General features: G+C 31.0%; 1 protein-coding gene across 1 annotated transcript in view; it reads left to right on the top strand.

Annotated features, from left to right (window-relative positions):
* The first annotated feature begins 4300 nt into the window (after positions 1-4300).
* Positions 4301-24969, top strand: part of LOC124454103 (lutropin-choriogonadotropic hormone receptor-like) — a 28480-nt gene continuing 7811 nt past the window's right edge. Inside the window, exons 1-11 of the mRNA XM_047004914.1 lie at positions 4301-4367; positions 5922-5945; positions 6190-6710; positions 8138-8209; positions 18885-18953; positions 20904-20975; positions 21420-21491; positions 22784-22855; positions 23093-23167; positions 24127-24198; positions 24397-24465. Of these exons, the coding sequence (XP_046860870.1) occupies positions 6511-6710; positions 8138-8209; positions 18885-18953; positions 20904-20975; positions 21420-21491; positions 22784-22855; positions 23093-23167; positions 24127-24198; positions 24397-24465 (773 nt within the window). The 5' untranslated portion in view covers positions 4301-4367; positions 5922-5945; positions 6190-6510. The remainder of the gene's footprint in view (positions 4368-5921; positions 5946-6189; positions 6711-8137; positions 8210-18884; positions 18954-20903; positions 20976-21419; positions 21492-22783; positions 22856-23092; positions 23168-24126; positions 24199-24396; positions 24466-24969) is intronic.

Genomic DNA, 24969 nt, shown 5'->3' with positions numbered 1-24969 from the left:
ACTCTACTTTAATTTACATACAACAAGAGTTTATTTTAATGATAACCTAAAATGGATGAAGAATAAATTTGCGTCTGAACAATGGTCGAGCCAGTATGCAGGCTCAAATGTTGTTATACTAATATCACACAATTATCATTTCTCATTTCGCTAAAAGTTTGTTGTATTTGCAGTAAGTGAGCTCAGTAATATCTACTTGGACAAATTCTACGGGCTGGCTGCGTTCATTCAGCGTTTCCTTCCAAAAATCAGATAAAATGAGTAATAGATGCACGATTATATTGATTCTTATCAAAAGCTTGATGGAAGATAATTAATTTTTTTCCAATGTGATGCTTATAGTGCAATAACACAAAATTTCTCACCGCTATCAACATTTTATGTAGAATTAGTTTTCATAATACCTTCCAACGCTTATGTGTGGTCACTTCTTTTCACCTAATTTTAATTATGGCAAACTTAGCCATACCCAAGTGAAAGGCAAGACATCATCATTTTATAATCTTATTTTGGAGTCACGTCAATTCAGATTAGCTTGAGCTGTTGGTGCTGCATGATATTTGATCGTTACATTCACGTTCGGAATTGTGTGAAATACACCGGGACTAAATGAATAACTTATACTCGTAATGTGGGTAGGAGCACCGAGCAATAATTGACATCGGTTGATCATTTTAGTGCTTTAGGCTAGTCTTTTTTTGTCCACAAAAATCACTTCCACGAGACATTTTATATGCTTGGTAGAATATTTTTGTATTTCTGCTTTTCTTTATTATTCCAAAAATAAAAGGCGAGTTTTATTTCTTCGTGGGAATTGCAGAATTCCTAGCAATTGGTGTCTGTGTATGTATAACGAATAGCATAATTTATGATTGGGTCAGTTTAAAGGGTTTTGAAAGATGTTTTATAATGAAATTGAGAAAGTTTATGCAAGAAATATCATGTTTTTTGCTGTTATCAAACCACGAAAATGACTGAGCAGTTGACGGGGCGTTGATAAATTAAACTGATACATCATTACATATTATACATAGCAAAACACAGAATTAATGGTATGTAATCAAAATGCATGTAGGTAAAATAAAATAAATAAAAATTGAATTTGTCTTTTGCAAATATACGATAAATTTTGATATTTAAAGTATTTTGGTGATAAAAGTATTAATTATAGTTGTGAATGTTATAAATGTTATAATTGATATAAAATATATGAAATAAAGGGAAGTTTGCATTGTTAGCTAATATATTGTACAGTTACAAAAGAAAGAAGAACGGTCTAGCTTTATTTTTTTTTGTAAAAATTTCTCCACTCTTTATCTCAACTTTAACTACGATGCCATTAAAGTACCATATATACTTGAACAGAGAAAGTAGCTCAAAAATCCTTATTAAAGAGTCACTTCGCAATAAGGTTTTCGATACTAGTGAAGTGTGTAATTTTTTGCATCCAGACAAGAAAGTTGTTAACTTCACATAGCTCAAACATAACCATTATGTAACTATTCTAAAGTTGTTCTATTTAAGAAATGAAAAATGTTTATTTCATGTGTTTGCACAGGCTTATATGCAAACTGAGGAGACCTTTGGGAGAACTCGAGAGCTGATCACTGCAAGCCGAAGACCAAAGGTCGAAGGTTGTACTTGCTCGAGGGTTCTCACAAACGGCTCCGAAGTTTGCATAAGCCGGTGCAAACGCACAATACATGTTTTATGTCTTTTATAACATAAAAATAACGCAAAACTGACAAATTTAGAACAATCATTTCAATTTTTCCTCTGTAATGTCTTCATGATTGATTTGCCAATTCTCTTTGACCGATTGATCGTGTTGATTGATTTGATTGGTTGAGCTCATATCTGCTTTCACAGGCTAATGCAAACACAGCTATAAACCAATCACCGCGCGCGCTTTAATGTATTTATTTTATAAAATTTCTTTCATAATGTAATATGTCGGGATATCGTGTACGTTGACAAGAAACTCGATTCATTATAGACTGGTGAAACTACTAGCATCTTTTTTGTAATATTTTAGATGAAATCTTTTTCTCGTCTGTATTTAACATAACATTTCCATTGTTTTTAATATGTAAATGAATTCTTGACAAATGCTTAGCTTTTGACCATCTGCGATTACATGATAACAGGTTTTTATGAAATATGGTTATGAGACTGAGACACCTTGATGTGTTGGCATATTCTGGAAAGAAGTTTATTAACACGAGTCACATTACAATATTCTCGTTCTGGAATATTTCTCACTTCTATCTTATTTTAGCCTATTGCAACTGAAATTGTTATTATTTAAACTAACATTCTAAAAATATATAGTGTCATCACAGTTAAATGCTTAATGTAGCCTTTGATATGGTCTATTAACGTATGGAATGTTTGATTGTACCAGCAACTTCAATTTGAGGTCCATTTAAGGGTTTTCGTAAATCTGAAATGAGCCACCCCCTACAGCCTGTCAATCATTCCACTGCTTCCAAACATTGCAGCAGAAAACTGCTGGAATTTTTTCGGCTCAAATTTGGTTTGCACGATGAGTGAATAGGCATAACAAAAATTACTAGTAAAATTACTAAATTGATTTGAAAGAATATTTTAGTGATTGACATACTATATCTGCCCAGCCATTTCGACTTTGATGACACCCTAAACGTGATGCTTAGTAAACTTAGTCCATATTGTAAAACAATTTAAGGTTTTCACCTCATCGATATTCAAACAGTTGGACGTAACTGATTACGTAATGAATAAAATGGAAGTCTTGGAAATCTTCATGTTGTTAAAGGACATATATATAATGTATATACAGTCATGAGGATTATTCCTACGAGTCCATGAACACAAGTTTAATTGTAAAAAATGGCTGCCTTTATTTTTGCAGGAGTTAGCTTGGGGCATGAAAAACCAACTTTATGTATCTCAGAGGATGACAGTAATCACATGTTATAACTACTTATTGTAGTTTCCCTAGCAACATATTTTCCCTTATCGATGGTAAATAGTGATGTGTAATATACGGTGAATTGCGCGTTATATCGTTGAAGTGAAGCGTTTGTGTCCCCGCGCATATGATTTTGTTACAGATATTATATTTTGAATATTGCATTTATGGGGTCTGTCACGATCTTTTGTAAAGATTTCAAATTTATGATACAATGGGTGAGATTTCTTCTAGTTTCATTCCAGTCACAAACCAAGTAATTGAGTGCTATAGTTCTCCGACTTGGAAATGATATATTTTTAAAGACTAATCCATTGAAAAACTGCTTGTGGTATTATTTCGAGAGTATATGCAGTGCATATTTCCTTTTAACGGCATTATCTATCTAGATTGCTTGTTCTACTTTAACATACCTTACGTCTAATTTTGCATTTTTTTTGCTCAAACTAGGATCATATTTGAACAAAAAGTTGTAAACCTGTTCAAGCCATCATTATATAGCTAGTTAAGAAACATATAAGTAAAAATTAAAAAAATTTACAGAAAATCTTGCTTTTAGTCTTGTGGTTTCTTTCCGATACACGATGATACATGACTACAGCTGTTTAGCCAACATGCTGATCAGAACTTTGCACTGACTCAGAGACACCACAATCATATGACAGCTTGCATAGGTAACTTGTACTTAAATTACCCCGATAATCAAATTTAAACTTTTAATGATTTACATTTTACATTTCAGTCCATAGACACTTTTGTACTTTGGTATTCCTTAATGTCGTTAAAAATTGAACAATGATGGTAAAAACTAACAGATGCTGGAAAAATGAAAAGTATATTCCAACGGGGAATTGAGTTTGTTAGCAATGATGATCATTGTTGAGCACACATTGTCGCAGTAGCAACTCCACTGTCCATTTATGGTGCCAATTATTTCTTTCAACTATTTTTGCACACTTATAAAGCAAAAATTTCATCATTAATTCCGTTAATACAGCTGTAAGCAATACGATAAACGCTAATTATAATATGAAGATCATGCTCAACAAGAAAATATATACAGCGATTCTGTTCATCCTAAAGCTTGAGTACTAAGCACTGAGCAATGCTTTCCATCAATTTAGAGACACATACGTAATGCACTCGGTGATCGATCTTAACGAGACAATTTTATGTTATTGTCAAGACAAACTGAAAAGGTTGACAATTAAGATCAAGATTGAGGTCAAAAGGGGCGTGAAAATTGACTGACCAAAACATTGCGATGACGTTTGCATGTTGAAGTCCGATGCCAGTTTGAAGCTTTGAAGCCGTTCCTGATGTTATCTATTTAAATTTTTTATCTCTAAAAGATCACGTGTGAAAGCGTCTATATCATCAGCACTCATGAAAAAATAGAAGTTTCAGATAGGAGGTGACGAATGGAATTTATTGATGCATTTGTCAACTATTGAAATGAAATGAGTATGAATGGAATTAATGCGTTTCTGACTGCATGCACAGGATATCTGTGCAACGTATTTCAATGATAAGAATAAAGTTATTTCTCACCGGTAAAATGAAAAATTCATCATGTATATACGGATTTTGTGTAGCTGTAAAAGTGATACGCACGATTTGAGTACTAACCTTTAGCATTCACAAATATTCACAAATACTGCAGTGGATAAATTATAAACTTACATCTTAAAGGACTTGCCTGACTTAATATACAAATCTAAAGGAAGAAAACTGATGATCTATATCGCTAAATAAACTTCTTCTTTATTCAAAAATGATAAGCAAAGTGTATAAGGAAACAGAGCAAGTAGAAAGGTTCCTTCCAGAACATGGGTCTTTTCACATATTTGTCAACAGATTGTTATTTGTGATGCTCGGCGCATTTCACCATAATTGATTTGCTTTGGACAAATAGCTATTTAAGCGTTTTGCTTTAGGTTTTCATTTCTTAGATGCCTGGGAAACTTTTACCAAACTCTTCGTGTCATGATTTTTTTCTTTGATCACATTTTATCTTTGCCAAATGACACATGAAGCGCCAGTATGTGTCGACAAAACTATAGCATTCCAACAAGTTTTTGAAAAAATATTGAATCGAAACACAAGAAGCAAGTGCTGATCTTACGTTCACTGAAAATATTGCATATATATATATATGGCATCATTTCAAAATCAACGTACCACGATTAACCTTTATTTTATTCACGCAGATGATTTCTTTAAATGCAACTGCTTTATTTTTCTCATATAGCTAACATTTGATTTTAACCTAAAGCATATTATCAGCATGGAGAACTCCGTGTGTTGATTCTACAAAAAAGTAGTGCAGCCTAATAATATAAAAACAAAAAGAAATATAAAACAACTTCAACTAATAACAAAGTATCAGAATAAATAAACCTATATACATCCAGAATTTAATCTCAACTATATAAATTTCTTTATATCCGGAGTTTTGTTGAAATTTTCAATTTAAATCTAACGGGGTTTTCGTGTCTTCCACAAACAGTTCACTACAACAAACTGGAGGTCAAGTTTAGTGAATTCTCGCTTTTGTTCATCGCCGTGTCGACTTCGAACTCAAATGTTATGTTTGCGAACATATATGTTGTTCTTATCTTGCATGCTTTGTTTCTTTTCCTAGTTTAATCTCATGTAGTTTCTTTTTTTATCAGTGTTTACTTAGCCAATATTTGAAAGAACCTATTGAGAAACAAATGAACAATTATTCTTATATATTCACGCTAAATATAATCTTTTGCACGCATAATTAAAACGAGACAAAAACACCATTAAGTAAAAATACCAAAACACCTCTTATCATTTAGAAACATTGTTCCCCATACGTGTGAATTCCCACAGTTCTTCGATAGTTATTAAGAGGGAAATATTTTCTTATGACATATTAAAGTCAATAAATTCGTGTCAAATTAATCAACGAGTCTAACTTACTTATATATTTATTTAGAAAAAAAAAGGATGTTGGACTATGGTAGGTTTAGCAAGATAGGTCAAGCTATTTATAACAACAATATTGCCACTCGTATGTCAGAAAATTTCCTTAAGAGCAACAATGCTGTCATCAATCAAATAAGCCTGTTGGCACGGGTGGTCAAAGAACAGATTTTAACACAAGTTTATTTTTGACTCGCACTTTACATGCACGTATTCAAAGCACATATTGCTTTTATTGCGTTTTGCCAAAAGGCTTTCAAATTGTCAAATTACTTTATTAGACTGGAGCACAGACGTGAAAGCGTTCAAGACAGAACATTAAGGAAGACGTGGATTAGTTTACAATAGTCTAAAGCATTCATGTATGTTCTAATAATAGTCACCGGTCATGAAAGGTTATTGGTTTAACTTGAGGCCAAATTCCATTGGTATTTGTCAGGAAACCTGATACGGGTTTAATGTATCAGGTTTCATTGGTGGCTAAAAGGTATTAAACATGGGATTGGTTAATCCTTTCGATGACTCTATTTTCCGTCTAAACACTTTTGAAGTTGTATTTGATAGCGTGCGTAGCGTGTGTTTGTATTCCATGCGACTACAACATGGCTGAGCTGCGTCAACTTATTATCATCTGTTGGATTGTTTTGGTGAGGAATCAATGTCATAACTTCACGCGGAATTATTCACAGGAATCCTTATGCCCGTGTGATGAGATTTGTCATCATAATGGCTTGGAGCTCAATTGCGATGGCAAGAACCTGTCTGTAATTCCAAACTGCACTTGGGAGAAAGCTCGTAAAATGTAAGTGTACAACAAAGTTAATGATAAATTAGAATGGGTATAAGTGCATGACTTCGGATTTATCTTTGATACATCTGTTTCAATTCATGATTATGAAGGATTGTTTTGCCTCTCAAAGAATGGTCAGCTGTCAGCTATTTTTCAATTAGTGTTTGACAATGTAAAATAATGTCAAACGAATGCGAAGATTTTCAATGTCACAGTTACGGGAAAAAGATATTTAGATTCAAACTAATGTAAAAGAGCTTGTCAGTACTTTTAAATACAGAGTAAACCAAACTCAAAAGTTTTTGGAAAACATTAACTGCGTAAGAGCATATGATAAATTTATGTTTGAAACTGCAGTATTGATAGATTTCAACCTTATGATCTGTTAGAACGCAAGATTTAATTTCTATCAACGGATACTAAAGGAATTCGACCGCTTGCTTGGTACTAAATATATACTTACATACATTAAATGCAACAGTGTCGCTAGGTTTGTTACATACCTTGTTGCATTTTTGCTCGTGGATTAATACATTTGTATCATTTTGTGTATATTTCACATAAATCCACACTATAAATTACAGTCAAAAAATGCCTTTGCTACACTTAGCATTATAGATTTGTCACTCAATTTTTCGACGGAACTTTTAAGACTTAGTGCGTGGTGTAGTTTTACATACTCGTCGATTACCATATATATATGATTTTAAGCTATCAAAAAAAGTGCACTAAAGACATGGCGTCGGCTGTTCATTTAATATTTCAATAAACCAGCATGCATGTGTTGTCAACAGGAAACGCTATATATGCGAATCATTATTTTGCGCACAATGATTATTTCGTGCCATTTGTCATTCATAAAGCATAAAATGACATATATAAAAAACATATTTCTAGTGTCAAAGTTGTTTGATTGAGTCGATATTTTTTGCAAATAACTTAAATGAGGCACAGTTTCATTTCACGCTATAGAACATTTGCATAAATTGCGCTATGTGACTTTCAACTATTAAAATGATCAAAAGTCGGTTCGTGTTCACACTTTCAATGTTCAAAGAAAGTTTTTCTAAGTGTTTCCCCTCAGGCTGGCTTAGGTTTGTACATTTTTATTTCGAAACACCTATAACATAAATGCAATAAAATTATATTGCCAATTTTGTCCAACTGTGCTTAATTGAAGCTTCTAACATATGTCAAAATGATGTTTTGTCAACATTGTTGACGAAAACAAAACGACATTGATCATTACATTTTATGTCGAAACACCCATAACATAAATGCAATAGAATTACATTGCCAATTTTGTCCAATTGTGCTAAATTAAAGCTTGTAACTTATGTCAAAATGATGTTTTGTCGACGTATCTGGATTCGTTTCAATAGTGTTAACAAGAATTTTTGAAATGCACATTGTAAATCTATTTTATGAAATTATTTCAGAGTCCTGAGTCAAAACAAAATCAAAAAAATATCAAGAAAAATATTTGAAAGATTCACAAACGCAGAGCGTATGTAAGTATTGCATCTGAAGTATGAGATTAGTTACATAAAAATTGAAGTATATTTAGTACATAGGCAAGACGCTACAAAGCCATTACTTGAATCGCAATGAACTTGAAAAAATGCACAATATAAGATGGAATTGAAGCGTGATGACAGTAACTCTTTTTTCATTTTTCATAAATTGCTTAGCTTATACATTCTAAGGGCCTGTAATGACTGTGGTAAGAATGAGTAAAAAATTTAAAGACTTGCTTATCAAGGGCAAGTTTACACCATTTGGAAAATTTATGCAGAGGTTTTAAATTTGCTATTTGGCCACAAAAAAGTTGCAGAATAAATGTCCGTGTTGATAATATTCAAAATGTTGATATGAAACGGCAATTTACGACAAACGTCCTATTGAATGCAATAAAACATGGTTCTTAAGAAATTTATCATCATAAGAGCGAATTATGTCAATAAACTTATTTTTTGTAAATTTACTAAAGCTGTGAAGGGAGCAATGGTCATATGTTGGCTTCTATCAACCATTGCTTGTGTGTTCAACATTTTGATTTTCTTCTATGTCTTCTACGTTTCGCATAATATGAACATCCGAGACAACACTACAAGCAAAGAATATTAATAAGAAATCTTTCATTCTATAAGAATATATTCTTCAGTTAACTTGATAGACTTGATATTTCTTGTTACTTTACATTTGACAATATTTTGTAGTAACTCACTCTTTAGTTAACGATAAACATTTAATGTTTCTTAAGACGTACTTTACACGTGATAAAGTTTTTAGGAATTTACTCTTCAGTTGAATTGAAACATGTAATATTTTGTGATTAGATTCTAAACGAAATTATTCTTTAGTTAACTCGAGACATTTAGTAGCTCTTGATACTTAACATGTGATAAAATTATAAAGGAACTTGCCCTTCAATTCATTTAAAACTTGAAACATTTAATAATATGTGGAACTGACTTTTCATATATTAAATTTACTTTTCACATGTGAAAATTTAATTTCATATGTGAAATGTTTTCTTTCATATTTGAAAATGTCTATTTCATTTATGAAAGTCCTATTTCATATAGCTATGAAATTAAATGTGAAATTTTGTAAGGGTTGCATGCGATGAAATTTTTCTAGCACTAAAGTTTCATATGCAATTTATCGATTATTGTTCTTCTATTCTTTTCGCATGCAGTTTGAACTTAAAAACTTCTTATCATATAGAAATTTTAAGTTTTAAAATATCACAACATTTGTCATTGTCAATCAAAGATATCTTTAGAGTCCGTTGAAAAACTAAAGAAGTAAAATTGACAAGTGAAAGGAAAGAAAAAGGTTCATCTTATGCAACCATTTTATTTCTTGATTTCCATCATATATATTTACATTTTGTATACTGTCACAACTTAGGAAAAGCATGTCAGCTGCACGTATTTTGTATTGATGGCACAACCAATGACATAAAAATCACTACCTTTATCTGTGTTGACGTAAAAATAATTGATCAATTGAGCTATATTATATGTGTACGAGGGTCGATAAAGCAAGCCTAGAAGAAAAACACAATGCGTACAGTCTACAGAAAAATGCAAGTTTAAATAACAGTAATATTTTTTGATATATTAAACATATCTAAAGCTCAGCTCAATGATTTAGTCAAACACACATTTCCTGATGGGTGAAATTTCATACAACACTTAACTATTCTTAGCATCGTAATTAATTCACACAAGCTAAAGTAACAGGATACCTTCTCATAATATGCGGTATGAAATTGGTATGCCCTCAGCAAAATAACATGTTTGAAGATGAAAGACTTTTATAGCCCACATCGCCATACATATAATGAATGTATTTGTTCGCTAAAAATACAATTTCCATTATGTCAGTAACATTAGACGCAAGCGGGTATAAAGAAGTCAATGTTTTCGTACAAGTTGAAGTAAGATAATCCGACATGAAATAATGACAATACTTTGTCACCACTCTTGCTTCATATCTGTTTTCTAATCTTCACAAATTAGACTGAGAAGGAACTTAGATTTGACTTTACTCCGATCATAATCTTTACACGTTCCCAAGACGTGTTGATGGGATTAATCTGTATCATTTACTAATGAAGCGTTTTTTCACCTAACAATTTACACTGTTGCTTGTGAAATCTAAATACTTAAGGTTTCACTATCTACTTATCAATCTATAAATGAACAGATGAAAAAAAGTAATTTAAAATGAATTTACTGCACATTATTTGGAGTGAACCATCATGAGTTATCAATGCCAATAAATCACCCTTGTACACCCTTTGTTATGCCAGAGATTATAGACGATACAATAAATTTTACCATTCAACAAACAACTAATTATGACAGTGTATTAATTTAGCAAATATTCTCTGGATGGTAAAGATTTGATGGTTATTAAAGAAGGATTAAACGTAATATTAATTAGAAATGTAAGCTTCATGTATTAACACACACAAAGACAATGGCTTGTTCACATTGTCGTTCAGATAACTTATTGCACAGGACATATGTTGTATAGGTGACAGCTGTGGATTTATTTTTTTTGCTGATTTTTGTTTCACCTATAGTTTCATGAAAATATATGTTTAAATTTATTAGATGTATAAAAAAATGTTTGAGATATTGTCAGTAATAAGAATGAAAATATATTCAATCATGCTAACAATCAGTATGTATACAACTTTTTGATACTTAACATATAGGTTTAAATGTCCCAAATATGAAATACACCTCCCCAGTTTCTGCCTGGTTGTTTTTCTGATGTTGACAACACTGTTTAAAGTATGCACAACTTATACCTAACATACAGTTTTAAAAGATACTCTAATAACCTATTGAAGTTACGTTTTGCCCTAAGATTACCAAATAGCAGCTCAAAATGCTCGACTCAACAACAAAATAAAATGACGCATTTGTACATTAATGTTTCCGTTATAGATTTGTACTGATTTTAATTTTGTACATCCTTCATAGCCATTATCCATCTCTTTTTCAAATAATGTATTTATATGGTCAAGAGCTGTTGTCATCTAGAACGATCAGTCGATCCCAGAAGTTGTAGAACGAAATATTGTTTCTATAAAACCAGTTGTTTAGAGTCATAGAGCCTGCCTGGTTTAGCATTGACGTTCATGAATTGAACTATTTCCAATCTTTTTCTGAAAAAAACAACAATATTTTATAAGGTCAATAATGTATGGCATTCAATTTCATATATGCTGTTGAAAACTTGTCTTAATAATTCAAATTACTGTTCGTTTATATAAGGGAACAACTATAATAATTGAATGATTGATTGAATTGAGAGCTAATGAAATGTGCATCCGTTTCTACGTCAGTTGTTATAAGTTCTGAATAATAAAAAAGATTGCGTGCTTGAATTTTGAGTACATTGACGTCTTAGGATTTAGATACAAGATCCATGAGATTTCATTTCACATTTTCGAATTCTTTTTGAAAGAAGTCGTTGCCCCCGGATATTATATTTTAAGCTTGTTAAAGTCTCAATAATAGAATGTTTTTCGGCTATATACGTGTTAGGCACTATAGGCTAGCACGTTATTATGACGACATTTAAACTCATTACATTTGTAATAGTATCTAAATCAACTACCAAAAACTATTTTAAATTAACTGGTTGATTCATTTCCATGTATACTGAAGATTGAAGATTCGAGCTGGCAAAAGATTTATCATTTTCCTGCACATGCAATGCTTGAATATTCTTTGTCATAGTCATTTCATTGACGAGCAATTTTTCATAGTCAAATTTCGTATCTACTTACTCAAGAAACTTGAATTAATAATTCCCTACGTTTATTTCCCGTTACGAGCAAAGGTTTAGAAATATGTTAAAGATATTTTTTGATAGCGTGAATATACCTGTTCAGGTGGATAACAGATGGATTTGAAATTACTCGTTGCCGCATTTCTGTAATATTGAGCAATTTGTAAAATTTTAAGCATATAACATTTATTTGCAAATTTACCAATCAATTCCTTCCAAGGCATTGCACGTCATAGTCCAAATTGTTTAAACACTTTTTACCATAACGTATAAGAATGACTGTGTAACTGTTAACTTTGAGGCTAAAATGTGTCTGGTTCAAGCCTATATATTTTAATGTATCTGTTGAGCGTATACACTCGACGAAAGAAGTGTGAATGTGTTTTTTTTAAAATTTACCATTTCATTATATGCATGCAACGGCATTATTATTTTAACTAAGCAGAGTAGCAAAAACGCATGAACGTTTCAAATCCAATGAAGAAGCATAACTGGAATAGTCAATGTCGAGTATTTGAATGCCCATTTTGGAAAAATATGAAAAAGTTTATAACGCAAAGAATCTTATTTTTTATAATTACGAAAGCCAAAATAACGAGGGAAAAGTTTTCTGCATCCCAAAATTTTAGCTCTCTATCACGTGTAGAAATATTTTTTTATTCTATTATGTATGATTAGTCTAATAGCTACATTTTTACCCTTGACCTGAATTCATCCAATCAAAATATCGTTGAAAATAAACAATTTAGGCAGCATCATTGTTATTGCATTGTCTTCATCGGTATCATATTTTGAAGTTTGTTAACAAAAGACAAACAACAGAGTTTTCTTTACAGGCTGCGCTTATTATCCTTTGCAGTTTTATTTTGTTTTATTTTCTTAGTTTGCAAAATTCTCGTCACATGAAAGATAAGAACATTGTACTCGTATTTTATTACAAGGGCATGTTACGAAATGACTTCTTAATGAATATTTAGCTAAGTTAGACGGATTTTGTTTGTTTATCTTTCGGTAGTCTTAATTTAAATTTACAAGCATTAACATTTTATGCTCACTGTAATGGAGGCGCTGTTTCTAAGCTACTTAGAAAAAGAATGCTATGACAATAAATGTTAATAACGTTTGAAAATATTCACTGTGCCTATTGTTCATGTCAGTATTTGTTTAAATTATGGGTGAATATTGGCATGATGCATGTAAAACACAAAAAAGTGAGAATTTATGAATATATCTTCAAGCTTATACTCAATAGTTTGTTGTGACATACTTCTGATTGACAGATAAGCATCGTTATGCAAAATATATTGCCTAAATAAGTTCGTTATGCATTGAACAAATGGTTTTGTAATTTTTTTACTTGGAAGAGTGTACTAAAATAAAGCGACGTTACTATTTATAATTGGTATGAATGCAAAGAATCATCAAGTTCATATTACTCATTATTGACAAAACCGAGGAGTGAACTGAGGCATTGTACGAAAACGATCTTGTACACAAAAAAAAGTATTCTATCGATTGATAAATTTGGCTGCTTCACAGCGGGAACTCGTTGCAAACTAGACCTTTATGGTCATCATATTAGTGTGATTCCTAAAGCAAAACTGCTTGGAATTTTAATCTAGAATAACTTAATATAGTAAATTATGGCTAAACATGTTACTTGTAATCAAAACATTTTTATTATATAAACACAAGTATGCATACACAAAAAAATGATGGAATGAAGTATTTTTATACATCATGATCAAATTACCCTTAAACACGGGACTCATACTGATTGCACTGTGTTTTAATTGGTACAATTAATGAGGAAGCACAACATTTGGATTTTGTCATTTTGACGAATTTTCCGACAAAGTTTTTGTTAAGAGAAGGTATATACAGAAGGATTACTTTGTTTAGCATGATAAAAAAATTCGTCAAAAGATTGAATGTTCTCAAAAACTCACTTAAGTTTCACTAGTTTACTAAAAAAGATAAAGAGAAAGTTATTTTAATAAATAGAAATAGAATACACACAAAGCTGAACACACAAATCTTTTTTGAACGTATGTCATTGCACAACAAACTGGATGTACCTAGTGTAAGGCTAATGCACTAGTTTGAAAAGTTCATAATATACTGGAGCAATAAAAATTGATAATATTTCTTTAACGAATGAATTTCTACTCAAGAACAAGCACTTGCGGTTTTAAGAGCATGCTAACTTCAAAATTTTCTACAATAGTTATAATGTTAAATATGTTATGTACATTTTCTACAAAAAAGTTTAAAATCATCGATTTTTCTGGTATGAACTATGGTATTTTTAGTTTTCTGTTCTGTTGTTGCCTGTCTAGTCTAATGGCGTTATAATAAGAATGCCCGTCATTTACACGTTATTAAATTAAAGTTTGATGACTAAACTGTTCTATTTTTATTTCTCACAACCATTGAACAGCATGAATACAGCGCAGATTTCAAGGGTTATGCGGTAGGAGTGCATATTGTTATGTACGGGCTCATTTTTTTCATTTCCTAACAGTATTATAAATAGAACAATGCACCACTTAAATTATTAGATTTATGACTATATATGAAATACAAATTAGTTTTCAAATATTACATCCTTTGGAATGTGTCGATAATTGAGAAACTACCCAACAAAAGAAACAACAAACTCTATTGCCTCTATATTATGTAAATCATTGACTACTTTAGAAAATTTCACCTAGTGAATAGAGTATATAGCTTTGAAACAGAAAACATGTTCATTATGACATTATAACAAAAAGCTAAATCTTAGACTGTCCAAGACTAATATTTATTAGTGTTCTTACTAGTGTTCAAAGTAATTTACCAGTTCTATAATTGGTTATTTTTTGAAAGTTCTCCAAGATAGCCTACATGTACATTGTAGACTTTTTCTGAATGCTATTTAAAGACAGAGAGATTAAAGACAACATGATCGAAAGAAACAAAATTAAGTGCGATTAGCACGCAACTATTGAAATTCATATGGTGGACGTTCATCAAAGTAATCTTTTCACACATTAACGAGAATGGTTTGATATTCGTTTGAAGTAGTTAATCATCCAAGAACAGTTTAGAAAACATGACGTATTTTCGATAATTAAATATTTCCTTTCGTCGATCATCGTTATTATTAAATGGCTGGAATGACACAATGTTTCAATTCCTTCATTAAATGCATTATGAGTGATAAAAAAATGAAAAAAATTCATGAACACGTCAGCTAGCTAATTGCACTTAGTTGAAAGAAACCACATCAAAAGGATGACATGTGAAATATTTTTCAGCTATCTAGATACAAAAATAGTCAAAGCAAATAGACGAGAATTAAATAGACGAATTTTAGGATTTTATAGAGACCTAGAGTTATACAAGAAATAAGGCTTTTGCATATTTAACAATAAGTTAAAACAAATTAAGTGGATATTTTGCATGCGTAATATAATTATATTCAACATTCATAGACTATTATAAGTTTTTCAATGTTTATCCACTTATGTGTACCCTGATATATGATATATTGATGAAAAATGTATTTTGATGTAAAAATATACAGAAATGTTCCCTTTCTTTAAAATAAAAGAAAAAACCAATCACAATAAAGGATTTACTATGCGTATAGCAGTTAACTAGCTTTGAAAGATATCTCCCAATCTTACTCTCGTCTAATTGTTGTAATTTTTATCTCTAAAAATATTTGCCTGTGCGCTAACCTCTTTAAATAAAGCCTTACAATTACTGTTATTATTTTTGCTGTCATTTATCACACAAAAAAGGTGATGTTACAACTACATGTGGTTCACGATATTCTTGATTAGAAATTAAAATGCTACGCTTTCATCTTGCTAATTTTGTAGTTATAAAAATACGGATTTTAGCAAGGATTTATTTGATTTGTTTATCTGAATTACTGTATGTGGACAAGCTGTGTAGCTATTCAACTAATTAATCGAATATTGCTTGTTTCATTTAAGAATTTGTTTCCGATGCCAACTGCCAGAAACCTTGTTTAGCATGTATCATTAGATAAAAATTCCAAAACCTCAGCAAAAGAATAAGCTGTCATGCTTAAGTTTTTAAGATTAAGTAAAAAGCCTCAATACCTACAACATATGAATTATATTTCCGTTATTTCATTCAAATCTCATACAGACTGCCTTTAGCAAAACCCAGCAGCAATGAGTGATTTTCTGCGTGCATACATTGTTGGTAACGTTTCAGTTCAAATTGTGTAACTTGCCATCGATTTTGTTATGTTGTTATATATAGAAAGTGTTATTCAACATATTGCAGTCTTCTAAAAATGTTAAGACTATCGTTTGAAAAATAATAAGTATGAATTCCTTTTATTATGATGAAATAAGGCCCTACAAAAATGCAAACAATCTGATAGCTACACTTCGCTACAACGAACACGTGAAAATATATCAACAAATTCACAAATGAAACCTACCAGCCATGGTCATCATGTCAAAAATTAGCTAATGTATCTTTTGACCCTTGGCTGGGAAGTACCTAGATTGTTCTTGATCCCTTTAAAAGACATAGCCGGAAGGCGCCTTTTTAACTACCAGGAAACCTTTATAGAAAGCGATTCATCGTAAATAAAAAGAAAGCAAATAAGTTGAATAAAATTGTTTGAAGTACGATCGAAAATTGTATAGCCAGTTACAACAAAAATTAATAATGTTAAGATTACAAAAACACTATAAAGAGCATCTCATAACGATTGGTTGTTATTTGAGCCGTTTACGAGCTGTAAGCTGTAAAGAACGCTTTTTTGTTTATAAGCTAGTTATTGTGCGAGAGTTTCCATTCATTTTATGTTTCCATTAAGACTTTCAGTAAAACATTGTAAACCATAATATGCTTCTTGTGAAGATAATTGTGCGACACAGAAATTAGCTAGCTTGTAAAATTATGAAAATACTATGACCGAAAAGACTACTTGCAAAAATCAAATCTGTCTGATGTCGCGAAGAGGTGTGAGTTAAGATGAGGCGAACAATAGAACACCTTTTTAATGCTGATATATCCATTATGAGTAAAAATTACGTAATGTATGTTTTCCCGTCATCTTATTTGATAAATTATTTCGCAAAGCGTGGAAACGTACCAATTGTACATATGTCGTCATGACTCGAGGGCAAAAACGTTTTCTTAATGAGAAAAGAATAAATTTTTCATTAATATTGACAACTATAAGACAACTTGTGTGGCATAGGAAATTAAACAAAAAGATGTCTGTTATGTCACTATATCTTATCGATCGTGCCATAACTCATTTATGGCTCATATTTTATTGAAATATTCCATCAGCATATGTTGCTAGAAAAATTTAAGGACATCTGCATTCTCAAATCTAGTAGCATTGCCAGCCTTCAAATTCTGGTCCTAGTTATGCACATTTTCGAACAATATGTGATTAATCATTTGCTTAGAAACCTATTGCTTTTACAATAAGTGATCATTCGTGAAAAATTTGTATGGCAGAGCCAAATTTTCATAACGCAACCAAATTTGCCGCTTGATTACGTTACTGCTCAAATCAAGTGCTTTTTATTACGACAGCTTCTCATAAACTCTCACAAAGGCCACATCGTCCATTTGACAACTTAAAATCCGAATGGTTAAAATCCAGCTCTGAAAAAGTGCAATTTAGAACTTACTAGAACTATAAAGCATGATTGATGAAAGCTGTACAAATGAATCTTTGTAGTTGAACATAAAAATAAATTTAATTAGACTGAAATGACATGGTTCCCCTATGAAAGACGATGGGGGCAAATAATTGGCTAGTTAATTGAATTTAAAAGAAATTTAATTAGATTTAGTTTTTGGCGTATTTATGTTTATGTAAACCATGTAAAACTATAGGCTTGAATTACTTTGTTATTTGCTATTAAGCAGATAATTTTCAACAATATTATTGATTTCATTTTTGTTGACAGTCTTATTGACTTATTAGCAGTTATGAGCAATTACTCGTAAAAAGGAAAGTGAACTTGCAAATACTTATTCTGCATCAGAAAAGTAAAAATACTAAGAAAATAAATTTCGCCTGTAATACGATATACTCATGTATGCATATCAACAATTTTGACCCCGAATATAAAAAGACGTTTGTGTTGAAAAGACATATGGAAAGCAGACTTTGTTAAATACAGATGCTCGAAAAATTAATTTCGGCAATATTTACAGAAATGCCAAAGGGTATAGTAATCAAAGGGAGGAAGTGGGCATGGCAAGAAACTAATTTGGCGCCTGACATTCGCCGTATCTCTAATAGCATTAAAAATATTGTCCTACGCTTGCAAATGCATTGATGGGTTTTACAAGACAGTAAACCGTGATTCTTTGATTTGACACATGTCACATGCAAAGGGAGTTAAATCTGCAATATACTAATTATTTTGTCTGATATAAGTTAATTCATGATTGTGAGCCCAACCAGTGTTGTTTGGAAAATCTCACAACTATAAACAAATACAATTACAAACAAATCAATGTCAAAATATATCAGTAAAACTACAGTGAAGAACTTTCGCTCAAAAGTATTTTCTGAAATTTTTGCGGACTTTGTCACATAACTACAAATAAATTTTAGCAATTATGTGCAACTTTAAACTTAAAATTGATACAGATTTTCCGGCTTTTTTGCAATGTCACCTATCCCATACTGCCACCAGTAATACAGCTGTATTTTCAAGTACCATCAATCAAAACTTAGTTAACTAACCGTCAGTACGTTAAACCTCGTACTGTTTTTTAACACCTCTTTGCCAAATTGTAGCCTCCGTATAAACTGATGCTAACTATTTAATCATTTTTTGGTGTGTCTATCTTCTTTTGTAGAGACTTGAAAAAAAATCAACTTGACGATCTTCCCGACGTGCAGAACATCTTTCCAATACTGGAAAAGTTGTAAGTTTGATCCTATTTTAAGTATCGTAATTCTTGCAATTCACAATTCACGTGTTAACCATAATTCTAGTGAATATTTTAAAGTACGACAATTTTGTACAATTTATTAGTTATCTTCTATGTGACCTAGAGTGAAATGTTGGTAAGACAATATAACGGAACAATGCGTATATCTTTCTTTTTCATCCCATTAAAAATGTCGTTTGTAAAAAATCGTATAGCTATAGAGATGTTAATAGCGGAAAAACGTTTTTTAAATTAAGTAGACTTGTTTTAAAAGGAAATCATGTCTGTGAGAATTTCTGCTTTCGTAATTCATATATAAGGATTATATAAACTAGTCAACAGACGTATTTGGTTCAATAGAAAATCACAATTGCTCATTAGCTCAAAGTTCGTTGGTTTAATAATTTACTTTACACAATCGAAAAAATGCATTTTCTACAAGAACACTAAAACTGTAACAGAAATATATATGTAATTCAAACTCATTGATCATAGATATCGAAACTTATTTAGAATTTCAAATGTATTGTTATAGTTTAATCCTTATTGAAAGATATCTTGTAAGATAGATTATTCAAATGTCATTGAATGATAAGTTAAACGTGATAGGAATAATTGCTAGATAGATTTTTTTTCATTTATGTTGAAATTATCAGTTTGACTGTACCATAAATGGGAAAAGACTGCCGTAAGAATTAAACTTTTTTGATGATGTGCTATATGCATAATTTAATAATCGACCGGGAGGCTCTTTAACAGTTATGTAAAAATATCATCATTTGTGGTAGGAGCAGTGAGTTACACACAAGCAACCGTTGATTCATCTGAAAATGTCATCAGTCTCTTGAATCCTATATACGTAGTTTATCAGTTTATACAAATTGGTGAGCGCTTTGAGGTTTACTGAACAAAAGATTATTGAATTCGCAAAATAAATAAGAAATTAGTGCGCTTGATAGAGTTGTCGAAATGTTTTTGCCATAGAAAAAAAGTGTAGACTCTTTCTGAATGTTGAAATATAGTAAGACAAGGAAAATGCAAGAGCGTACGTGAGTGAAACAAAATGCCACAACAAAAATACCAATTTTAAAAAGAGCCACAATATTAATCGTTATGCAAGATTTTATTTAGCAAAATAGGCAACCAAAGTTTTTTTCATGTATCGAGAAGAAACTGAGAACTCTGAAAGTGAAGAAATGTCATTAGGGACAATTCTAAGTTACCTTATTATAGCAAAAATGTTTAACATAAATGAAAACAGTTGGAATTTTCATTGAGTGAGAAAAGAACATCTTGTTCCTTTTAATGTATATATCTACAAATAAATTAAACAATATTAAAGACTTCCTGGAGAATTTATCAACGTCAATTTGAACTGTAAAAAAGAATATGTATAATGAAACAAGGAAACTCCATAAGAAATACCCTTAAGTATATCCTTTATGAACAAGTCAAATTTGAACATTTCTCTGTATGTAGCTCTGCGCACCATGTATCATTAAGTGAAGCGTATTTTCTCCTGTTAGCGAGAGTTTTGCATGAATATTTCTAGCAACATTGAACAAAGCTGTTTTCCCAGAAAACGTACAATATTGAAATTAAAATAAATTTGAGTACGACACAGTCAGGTGTTTTCATTAACCTCTTCTCTTTTCAGAAAGGTGATTAGTTTAGAAGTGAGGGATAGTGTAAACGTGAACGTTTTCTTGCTTGTTGTATCATATAGTATATATAATAATTATTATTTGCCTCTTTTATGTTAATAATTTTCTAAATTCCATAAGTTAATGTATTCAAAGGAAATAATTTGATCATAAAATGGAACTCATATTATATTTTCTTAAGCATTTTGGCTGCAAAAAATATTTTGATCTTGCTCATGCTTCAAAATGTCGGACAACTTAAGTATAAAGTTTGGTCAATTGACATCCAAATCTTTTACAGGGTATTAGATGGAAACAATTTTGCTAAAATTCCAGATGTCATTGTTTCAAGAATGCCCAATTTGAGGAGTATGTAAGTAAATCAATGGTGAATGTTATTCTGCCAACACTTTGTTTGCAAATGCCTGATTGCAATTTTCAACCAAATTAAGTCAAGCAATTGACTAAGAAATGCTTAATTTGTAGTTGCTCCTTAAGTTTAAAATTGTATTGTTGTTAATCTACTTAGACATTTTTCTTTTATTGTAAATATCTTTGAATTGATGTACACAATAGACCTTCTAATTTATGAATCTGTAAGAATGCAAATTATTTTTATAAAAGAGCATACACAGTCAATAAAATGATTAATTATGTTAAATTCTGTTCATTTTCAACATGTGATGCAGATGTGCAACACATGATATATGTTACATATTTTTATGTTTCTTGTACAACTATGAACTTTGTTTATATTATGGCACATAAAACCTGCATCATTTGTCTCAATAAACATGAATCATTTTATATTTTATAGAACATTAAACGAAAACATTTTCAGTGGCATACCATTTGAAACTTTAGCAAAACTGCCCAATTTGACGACTTTGTAAGTAGTTTCAATCTTAATTTTACAATTTTAATTTTATAGAAATCCCAATTAACAAGGGCACTTTTTTTTAACTACAAAACAACCATTTTACACTTGAATGGAAGTGCAATGAGAATGCAAGTATTGATTTGAGGAAAAATTGCTAGTGGCGCAAAAATTTATTGGCGTTTGTTTAAGACATGGACGTTTTTGCAAGTTAAGTCAATATTGTGGATTTTAACAGAAATCTTCACAACTAACGTAGGCAGTAAGAAAGATGGGGGCACGGGGTGGAGCACATGCCAAACGCCAACTTTTCAAATTTAATATAAAAAGTGTCCTTTTTAAATAAAAAACTGCCCCAAAAAGTTTGTGCCCCCAAACTTTCACTTGCTTCCCACACCTGAACATAAAATAAATTCACTTAAAATTGACGTTCTGCTCAAATGTTTAGATGTTCTCTAATGATTTTTAACTTTTTCCAATGTTTTTAGTCTATATTACATTGGTCTTATCACAAAATGAATAGGAAATTATTATGTATTTATGACAAAAATATTAATAGAAAAAATCTTAACTCATCTAGTCTTAAGTGTTTGTCTAGTCTTAAGTCTAAAGCTCTTATACTATCTCCCTTGCTGTGGTTGCTGACAGAGGCATAGGAAGCAAGTGAAAGTTGGGGGGCATTTAAAAAGGAGACATTTTCTATAAAAAAGGGCACTTTTCAATATCAAATTTACGTGTCCTCCCACTGGTTGCTGAATTCCACAACACAGGCTCCAATATCCCAGATAATGACACTCCATTTTTGCTTCCCACCTTGTAATTATTAAAATGCTAAACAGCAATAATTATTTCATGCAGGTTTATGACTATGGGACTTATACGTCTTATGATGCCTCACAGTTTCGAGAGGGTGAAATTTCTAAAATAACACCATAATATTCCACAGATATTTATTTAACAATAATTTCTTATATTACTTAATTATTTAAGAAAGCCATATTTTGGCGTTATTTTTGATTCAAATATCTCACTGCATACATAACATAACAACTCATTTAAACTTTTTGTTCCTGTTTCTATGGTTAAGTTAAAAATGACATTTTTAAATTTCTTGAAATGTTTGTAGTTGATATAATAAATATTTTTGCATTTAACATAATTTTTAATGATTGAAAATTTTATTTCTCAAACTTTATTAAATTTTGGAGCAAATTTTGAATACTTTTGCGTATCTGTTTGACGTTTCAAACAATAATTGAAATCTATTTTTGTAAAGTCGTATGAAGTTGTAACATTTTTTGTAGGGAAATGAAAGGAAATAATTTGACAGAAATTGGAAAATTTCCCCCCAAAATGTTTCAACACCTGGAAAAATTGTAAGTATACTGAAAGTTCAGTGTAAAAACATACATTTGCATTAATTAATTCTTGTTTCTCCCAAACGTATGTGCGATTTATTTAAATATATATTTTTGACTTCCATTCGATTCCAACTTAGTCCAATTTTGTTGAATATCGCTTTTAGCAATTTTGGAAATGGTTGTAAATCTATAGAAGCAATAAATCTATATTATTGATGTTTTTTTATGTTTGGTTTATTATACAATTTGTAGGGATCTTTCTTCAAATCAATATCTTTCGAATTCTTGGATGAGTAGTTTGCCCAACTTGAAAAGATTGAAAGCTCTGTGAGTATAATACAAATTATTTTAAGTTTTCCCCAAAATTGAAACACTAAATATTCTACCAGTATTCTTAATTTGTTTGTGACAATTTTTTCATATGTATTTCTGTTTTCATTATTTGTTTTAAAGTATTTTTGCAGAAATTTTGTAATAATATGTCAGCCCTTATTAACCTAGCACGAGGTCTTTAGGTGAAATATCGGAACGATGTTTTTTTTGTACAAAACAAGCTATTAGGACGGAGTTTGCACGATAAAAGATCCGATATTTCTCAGTAAAGACCGAGTAAGCAAGGTTATTAAAAAGTTTGTTATTTGGTATTTTTGGACCACAAATGAAGCTTCTGTTCCTCTCGTCCTCACTTTTTTACGGGTTGGCTTTCACTTCTCCAGTGTTTGTTAACAAAAAATTAATTGTTTGAAGTTGTGTGATCTGGATAATTAAACTCGCTTTCCGAGTTTTTTCTTCCACTCATATTCGTTCTCGGTTTTTTGTTTCGCTTTTTTTTCATTTTGCTTCTTGCTTTACAAAGTTTGTTTTCATTTAAATAATCGTAAAATTAGGTGAATTTGACAGCTGATCATCACTGGAAAGTAATGGACCGACAAAAAATGTTTCTGTGCCATCCAAACCGCGCTATTTTTCCGGAAGTGACGTTTGCTTTATAATAACAATAGTTAATTTTTGAAACACAGAGTAGGAAAATTCATGCATCAGAATGATGCATATTCATTTTAAAATTCACAAAACTGCTCAATGTAATATCAATGTAATAGACAAAAGAGAAGATGTATATAAGTGATCTTCCTTATCCACCTTTGACTTCTGATCCACCCATTTCTTATTATTGTATGAGACATGTGCAAGCTACAATTCACAGCTCTTATAGATTAAGGCTCTCACATATTTTATTCTCATTAATTGACTTTTAACTTTACAATTTTTCTTTCTTTTATTTTTAGAAGCCTTCGAGGGACCTCACTTACGAATATTTCAGAATTTGTTTTAAGAGGATTGAATAATCTTAAGACTTTGTAAGTAAAATCAATAAGAGAGTTGTTTAAATAAATGAAACATTCTTATAAATGTTTTTTGGTATTATTATACCATTGTATTTATAAAAATTTCAATGGAGCAAAGAGAGTCTATATTTGCAGTGATTGAAATGATTTGCAGTGTACCTGAAGCATTTTGTGTTTTAACATTTACAATATTTGCGTATTTTATACCAGGGACTTAAAGTCAAGTAAACTTATATCATTTGATGTTCCAAGAAGCAAGTTAGCCAGTCTTACAGACCTGTAAGTTCATGATTTACTAATTATTAATACTAAACGTATTTTTATGCTGTTGCCAAAAATGTATTTGCATAGGAACAAATTTTTGATTCGCTTGTTGTTATATGGCTTGCGCTTCTTTTGCCAAGTTTTGATGCTATAGTTCAATGAAACGTAATGCCTATAACACAATAACATATGGAGTTGTCATTGGAGTAATTTGTGTTTAGTAATTTGTAGAGTGCACAATGGTAAGTTGTCAACGGAAACGGCCAAGAAAAGGACTTACTCTAAGGGACAGACAATAGACAGAACTGCACATTGTCTTAGGGACTGTTTACATGATCCCGGCTAAATGGGATTCAGTAAGGCATAAAATTAATTCGAGGTATTAAAGGGAGGCAAAACTTCAAGCGTAAAATTACAACTGTTTGTTAATCACCACAAGTGATTCATGTTGTAATTCTCAAATAAGGCTAAATTGTTTGTTTTAATTTTAAAAGTTTTGGGCAATTTTTAAATTAGAAA

The sequence above is a fragment of the Xenia sp. Carnegie-2017 genome, unplaced genomic scaffold (genome assembly GCF_021976095.1).
Source record: "Xenia sp. Carnegie-2017 unplaced genomic scaffold, XeniaSp_v1 HiC_scaffold_3, whole genome shotgun sequence".
Classification (NCBI taxonomy): Eukaryota; Metazoa; Cnidaria; class Anthozoa; order Malacalcyonacea; family Xeniidae; genus Xenia; species Xenia sp. Carnegie-2017.
Note: the sequence above shows the minus strand (reverse complement) of the source record. Positions and strands in the feature narration are given on the sequence as shown.